The sequence below is a fragment of the Rhincodon typus genome, chromosome 11 (assembly GCF_021869965.1).
Source record: "Rhincodon typus isolate 14 chromosome 11, sRhiTyp1.1, whole genome shotgun sequence".
In the NCBI taxonomy this organism is placed as follows: domain Eukaryota; kingdom Metazoa; phylum Chordata; class Chondrichthyes; order Orectolobiformes; family Rhincodontidae; genus Rhincodon; species Rhincodon typus.
The window spans coordinates 61680695-61688811 of NC_063342.1; the positions used below are offsets into that span (position 1 = coordinate 61680695).

At 37.3% G+C, this 8117-nt stretch overlaps 1 protein-coding gene across 1 annotated transcript in view; it reads left to right on the forward strand.

Annotated features, from left to right (window-relative positions):
- The window catches only part of glra2 (glycine receptor, alpha 2), a 182193-nt gene that overhangs the window by 111887 nt on the left and 62189 nt on the right, over positions 1-8117 (forward strand). Inside the window, exon 7 of the mRNA XM_020528343.2 lies at positions 539-753. Coding sequence (XP_020383932.1) covers positions 539-753 — 215 coding nt within the window. The remainder of the gene's footprint in view (positions 1-538; positions 754-8117) is intronic.

Below are 8117 nucleotides of genomic sequence, written 5' to 3' on the forward strand. Positions count from 1 at the left end.
TCACCCAAGTGTCAGATTCCCAAAAGCACTTTGAAAATCTGGCCCATAATTTTTGGCTTACTCATGCAGTAACATTACCATTAAGAATGGTAGTCTGTGTGCTGAGTAGAAAAATGTATCTGTGTGGTTATTTTGGATTGCACCAAGTGCTGGTCCCCTGTTTATATGGGGATAACTAGCTAACTAATCTTTAATTTGCCTCAAGCATCAAATCATACTCAGCGATGAGTCATAAGCAGTTAGCATTTTGAACGTCAGGCAACTAAGGAAATGAGCTGAGATTACAATAGTTTACTTTTTTTATCTTCAAATGTATTATTACTAATGACAGAATATTTGCCTTTTCTTCTATTTTTACTTGAGATTTGTATTTAAAAAACACACTAAGCCAAATCCGACTAAATGCTCTTGACACTACATTCATGAAATATGAGTAAGATGGGATACCAGGACGTATAGTATGCTGCTATAGATATATTAAAGCTTTGAAGGAGAGTAATAAGTCTATCTCAAGGATCCTGTATGTTTTTTTTAACAGGGAGATTTACCTGCATTGAAGTGAAGTTCCTTTTGGAAAGACAGATGGGTTATTATTTAATCCAGATGTACATTCCAAGCCTGCTGATTGTCATTTTGTCCTGGGTGTCATTCTGGATTAACATGGATGCTGCTCCAGCGAGAGTAGCGCTGGGCATCACGACAGTGCTGACAATGACAACACAGAGTTCCGGCTCTCGAGCTTCACTTCCAAAGGTGAGAAGTTTCCATCAGTATATTATTGCATTGTTATTAATATATTACTAATCTATTAATAAATATTAGATTTGAATCAGGCTCGTCCTAGATAAGGAATTCTGATGCTTGTTTACTTCTCACCGATTTGCAACACTAAGTCAGCTCATTGAATAATTAATGCTACATCTGAATTCAATAGAAAATTATTTAGACAGAATGTAATTTTTACAAATGTTTTTTGGCTTTGTGATAATATTCTGGGGTATTATTTACTGGTGTTATGGTCTGAAACCTAATCAACATTTTGCTTAGCATGAGATATTTAAGTTAAATGCAACCTCAAAATGCTCCTGTTATGCCAATGGCAGGTACATGAATTGACCTAAGTGATATCACCTTCCAGGTTTTAACTTGAAAATTTTGAGGTAGATCAAGAGTGTTACTACTTGAATTTGATTTTTTGGATTCGATATCGTAAATGCTGTTACTTAAGTCAGATATTTTAATTAATTGGTGTCGGTTATTTGAATTAGATATGTTATTATTTGAAAATGACAAGTTGGATGGAATACTGATAAATTATATTAACAGATTTCATTTAAGAAAAGTTAGTCATCATGAGGAAAGTAAAACACAAAAAGCTGGAGATACTCCACAGGTCTTACAACATCTGTGGAGGGAGAGAAACAGAGTTAATGTTTCAAGTCTGATATGACCCTTCTTTGGAACGCGAAAACGAGGCACTGAAGGGAGATGATGGGCTACTAGTATTGCCGCTGGATATTAGTCTCGAGACCAAGAAAATATTCTGGGGACCCAGGTTTGAATAATACCATGGCAGATGGTAGTATTTGAAGTCAATTTGAAGTCTGGAACTAAGAGTCTATGATAACCATGAAACTATTGTTGATTGTCAGGAAAAATGCATCTGCTTCACTAATGCACTTTAGGGAAGGAAATCTGTCGTCCTTACCTGGTATGGCCTACATGTGACTCCAAAACCACCGCAAAGTGGTTGACTCTTAACTGCTTTCTGGGGTGGGCAATAAATGCTGTAAGTGAATATTTTTAAAAAAGGAGAAATTAATTGGTTGGATAAAATTATTGCCTTTGATTTAGTCCATTAATCCTTGTTCAGTTAGTTCAAATTTGCATTTCTAATTACAATGAAAGATTGCCACTTTCCATTATTTCTTAAGTTGAGCCACTCAAAACAGATACCATCAAGAGCAGAAGATGAACACAACCAAGGGTCAGTGGCTCAGTGGCACCAAACTTGGATTTCAACAGTGTGGAGATTGTGGAAGGAAGGTCTTGGATGAAAAGCATTTCAAGGTTCAGAAAGAGAATGTGAGCAATAGATTGTACAATAACCTTTGATTTCAGTATGGTCAGTATGCAAAGAAAATCTTTCTGGAGATGTATTCAGGAATGAGGGAAGATAATTCAAAGAAGAATTGACCACATTGATTTTCTTTTTGTTTCAATCTGGATTTTCCAAACAACATTGTACTTCATAACTTGTGTGACTAATAGATTGTTTTACAGCCATGACCAAGCACCAGTACTTTTAAGTGAGGGATTACATAAGTTACCTAGATCATTTATCAACAAAGCCAAAGGTAATTGAACCACACGAACCAGAGGACAGTTATTTCTGCTGAGTGAGCCAGCCACCACTGGGATAGTGCTGCTATTGGCCTCAGGTTAAGGGAGGGAACGATTAGGCAAGTTTCCTGTCTTTAATTCCTATTGGTGATCCTTGCAGCAAAGATCATGGATACAGACACTGGAAAAGGACAAGTTCAAGCCTAATAACAATGCTGTTTTTGGAATCTCTGCCAATGCTTGTTGCATCAATAAGGAAGGACATTTTGATGAAATCTTAATGGATGCTTGAAACTTCACTCCAAACTCCCTTCAAAAAAGGAGGCAAAAAACTGAGGGAAAATATTTTGTATCAAGTGAAGATTTAGGTAGGCACCACAATCTGATTCCTTTACATTGCATAAAATGGTAGACTTTTCAAAGGATATAATATTTATCCTACAGATACTAGTTAGCTATTTATAGAACAGGAAAATATTAGGAGATGAGAATAAAAAAATTGCAGCTAGCTCATTCAGATCATACTTGCATTCAAGATCTGTGGCAGAAATTACTCTAAGCAGATTATTTTAGGTTTTTTTTTACCAGAAACTCATGTTTCTTAGTGAATGCTGAATTTCTTGGAAATTTCATACTAAAACAAAGATGGCCCTAAATATTATGACAGAATTGTTCTATAACTTTTCATAGTTAAATGGCTGCTCCATTGGAGTCAAATGTCTCAAATCAACCTTAAAGTTGTACGTAAGGAATGAACCCAGTTTGGACTCAAAGCAATTTATTTTGCATGAGCATGCAACGTGGCCAACATTCAGTTTTCGTAAGAAAAGTCATAAAATATTGTCAGTTCGGAGCATGGATTTAGATAATCCTGATGAGAAACATGAAGCTGTGGACTACAAAAAGCTAAAAATTTAAAGTAATTAAATCCATAAAGTAGGATTATTACACTATGAAACATATATTACAACCAACAGGAGAAACGTAATTTTTATTTTTAACAAAATTACAATCCTGCAGTTATTATTATTCTAACTTCCATGTAAACAATATTCAGTAAATATTAAATGCATCAATCAAACACAGCTCAGGATTGTTTCTTAATTAAAGTCAGATCAACAATCTTGAATCCATTAACATACTGGCAAAACCTAATTTACAAATCCTAGACTTGCAATGAGCTGTCAATATTAATCTTGTTTTTTTTCACAGTTTTGAGACAGTATTGTTTTACTAATTATGGTAAATTGAATACAATAAGGTTTGAAACTTGCTTGAGGCATATGTTTCAATTGCACAACACTGATAAAGGTACTGCATTTTGCAGATTACCTACATGAAGACCTGTGTGGGGTACCAGGATTAATCTTCAACAAATGTATTCTAGATGACATTATTTATGGCTCCATTATGAAACAATTGATTTTAACATTAACCTCATCAGCACTGTATGAATCTTTATATTTTTCCTTCTGAAGATTTTCTGCTCATTATTGCCAGTTAGTTATAGCATATAACTTAGTATACCCAAATAGAGAAATTACAACAGAGTTACGATTTCCCGTTCAATCATTTCCCATCCCATAGCCATGGCATTTGCTGAGTGGGTAGCAAAACAATTTATCCTCAGACTTCCAATTAAGCCTCTTCTACAAGTATCTCAGAGTTGCTTTGTGTTTCATCTAATGACTCTTGCCAATTTTCCAATTGGTAAAACCTTAGCTTTGCTTGCTCATTTACCTAACAGTTAAACTGCTGTTCTTTTGGGCATATGGTAGAGGATAATTGCTTAATAAAACAGTACATTTTATATTTACCTTGAAGGGAAGTAACATTCCAATACAGCTTTACATTTGTATAAACGACAATGACTGGCATTTATCCGGCCCCTCTAATTTAACCAGGAGCTTTAAAGGAGTCTAGGCAAACAACAATTTGAAACCAACTATGTCAACAAGTTTTTTTTTACACAAGTATTGACTAGAATATGTAACAGTGCGTTCGGATTGCACTGTTTGAAACTTCGGTGTGCTTTGCTGCTGGTGGCAAATTTATGGTGCTGGACCACAAAAATGAATGCACATTGAACACCGAAAGCAGCATGATATAAAAAGAGCTAATGAAGTCCTGAATGGAGATGTGCAATTAAGCAGCCCATCAACCTACGAAAAGCCCATCCTCAACAAGGGAGGAGCCTAGCACATACCATCTTCAATCATGCAGAAGTACTGAGAAGGCCTTCTGACCTTCCCCGAAGCCCCACCATCGCTTGTTGCCAGTCTTTAACCAATTTGATTCTCACTCGCTATAAAATCAAATAATGTCTGATTGTACCTGACATAGAAACATAGAAACTAGAATTAGGATTTGGCCCTTTGAGCCTTGATGCCTTTAAAATCTAAAATTTATTCCCCCCTTCTTGAGTGTATTCAATGACTTGGCATCCACAGCCTTTTGCAGTAGAGAATTCCATAGGCTTACTGTCCTTTGAGTGAAGAAATGTTTTCTCATCTCATCCAAAATGGTCTACCTCATATCCTGAGATTGTATCCCTGATTCCAGACTCCCTAACAAGGGAAAGCATCCTTCCTGCATCTAAGCTGTCCAGCCCTGTTCGAATTTTATGTGTTTCAATCAGATCCCCTCTCATCCTCTTAAACAGGCTCAGTCAAATCAATCTCTCCCCATAAGATAGTCCTGCCTTGCCTATTACCAGTGTAGTGAATCACTGTTGCTGTCCCTCTGTGACATGTATATCATTTCTTAAGTAAGAGATCAAAACTGTACGCAATACTCTAGGTGCAGTCTTATCAAGGTCCTGTATAACTGCAATAAGAATGCTAATCCTCTTGTAATGAAGTGCAATATTCCATTTGCCTTTCTAATTGCTTGCTACTTAAGGCTACGAGTCATGGCAAGAACATGGCTATATTGTCCTGCCATTGTACACTCATTATCAGCAAAATGCTGAAAGGTGTCATCAACATTTTATCACACTCGTAACTGATGCTCAATTTTGGTTCTGCAAGGACTATTTGGCTCCAGACTTCATCACAACTTCACTTCAAACATAGACACAGGCTGAAACACAAGTAAAGAGAAAGTGACTGCTCTTGACATCATTAGAGGCCTGAGGGAAAGCTGTCACCCACTCAACAAGTGAAATGCCACGGCTATTGGGAATGGATAGGACAGGAAATCTCTATTAAAAACTGGATTGGGGAAAACTGTCCACAAGCTTGGATGGGTACAGTTGCAATATTCAAGGGATTCCATATCAACGAACACTTCATTCTGCTCCCTAAGCAGCCACCTCACCACTAGCATACTGTGACTGAAGTGTGTTTGCTCTATGTTAACTTGCCAAGATTTCCTTAGCAGCATCTCTTAAATTCATTACTTCAAAATACTTAGAGTGCCATTAACTGCTTGGGATTGCCATCACCTCTGAGTTCACCTCCAAGTCTCTTTGGAAATAGATTAATGCTAAGTCAAAATCCTGGAATGTCTTGCTGAGCAACATTGTGGGGGTTTATGAAACAAACTGCAGCAATTGAAGAAGGTGGCTCATCACCACCTTCTAAGAATAATTACAAATTGGCAATTAATGCCAGCCTTGACAGTGATGCCTCCAGCCTGAGAATGAACCTAAATTAAGCACACAAATATCAGGAGACCCTGACTCAAAGCCTCAGATTTGACTGTAGGCTGGCATTTCAAGCTAGTTTATGTAAAATCTATCAAAACAGGTGGAAGTGCCTTTGGAGAATTCAACCTAAGTGAAAATTGAGCAAACAATTTGAGTTAATCTGCAGTTTAAGCATTTATCTGTTCTCATTCATTGTCTCCATGTAACAATTTAATGCCATCTCATTCAGTGAGTTTCCTCTCCCTAAGGAAGGTGCAAACTATTTCAGAATTTGTGATAAGATATGATGAAGCAGACAAAATTCTTTTATTTCATATAAATGGAGTGCATGCTGATGTCCCGATAATCAGCTATCATTAGGACTATAATATCTTCAGTACATTCTGATCAACTGAATAGATTATATCAATTCAGAAAAAAATTCTAACAATTAATGCTACATAAATTTTCTTAAATCAAATATGCAATGTAGTCTTGGCATTTAAAACTTTCAGTACAATTGCAGCTATTAAACTCATGTCATACCCAATATTTTCGATTTGTACCCATGCAAACTTTTTGTTAAAGTTACCATTGGGATAAATCTGACTTCTTTTATGACTGTGGATTAACAAGTCTCCTTCCTTTGATGCTTTAATTGCTGGATTGAATTCTTTTGGAAATGGTCTCATGTTTCTCTTACCCATCCTATATGTTCTTGCCAGCTGACCCTTTAATTTATAGAATTACTACAGTGCAGAAAGAGGCCATTCAGTTCATTGAGTCTGCACTGACTCTCAAAAGAGCACCCCATCCCGCCATAATTTGCATTTTCCATGGCTAATCCAACTAGCTCGCAAGTTGCAGGATACTATGGGGCAATTTAGCATGGCCAATTCATATAACCTGCAAATCTTTGGGCTGTGGGAGGAAACTGAAGCACTTGGCAGATACCCACACAGAGACAAGGGGAATATGCAAACTCCACTGAGACAGTCACTCAAGGCTGGAATCATAGCGTCCCTGGCGCTGTGAGACAGCAGTGCTAACTAGTGAGGTACTGCGCTGCCCCTTCAGGGCACAAAAATTCTGAGTGTTTCCTTTTATGGGACGAAAAAGACAATGAAAAGGTCATTTATTTCAACAAATACGCTCCATAACTCGTACTGGGACATAATTTGATCATCTTGTACTTAATTTGAAGCCAAGTTTCTTTATTATTTTTAAAGGAGAAATTGAAGCTATTCATCTTGAAGCGCTTTGAACAAATTGTAATTAATTGAACTGGAAAACGTTTTATTCCACAAATCAATGCCTTGAAGTATGAAGACATGATCCTTTGTGTGCCATGTAACCTCTTTTTTATAGTCACGTCTTTGGTGGCAGTTTGAATCCCCTTGTCCAGGGGTGCAGAGTTGGGAGAAATACCAGCTCCATGAAGCCAATCTCTAAAAGTAGCCACCTCCACTGAATTTTCAGCTTGAAGGGCTGGGCTGGATTGCAAGTCAGGCCACACAACCAATAGCCAATAAGTTCTGAAGGCAATCTGGGCAGAAAACCTATTGAGGATGTCTAATGATGTATGCAAAATCTACAAACAAAGATTAAAGCAAAAGCTTCTGCTCTTATCCCCTCAATCCCACATACTCTATGCCCTTCCCTCCGAGCATGCATATACACCCACCCCATGTTCCCACATAGCCCTTCATTAGTTGATGCCCATCTACCCATCTCTCGTAACCCATATGCCAATCTATGACCATATTTTCACGGCTCCCTATTCCCCGTTTGGCTCCAGTCATCCTATGGCATACATCTCTGACGGCTCTGTGCCAACTCATCCCCCACATATCCCTAGCCATCTCAATCACCTAATATCCATCTTAATCATTAATCTGGAGCCATCATGACACAAATAATGTTACCACTCTATTGTTTATGTCGCTATTGAAAATAAGCACATTCTCATTGATATTAAACAAGCATCCAATGCAACAAAATTGCATGAACAAGTTATGTATGCAAATAAATATTTCACCTGTGCTCACTGATTTATGAAAACAAATATTTCACTTATTGTTGATATCTTGTAAGTAAACATCTCCCTCATGCCAGGTCAAAAACCAGTTGCATTCAGTAAGCAGAG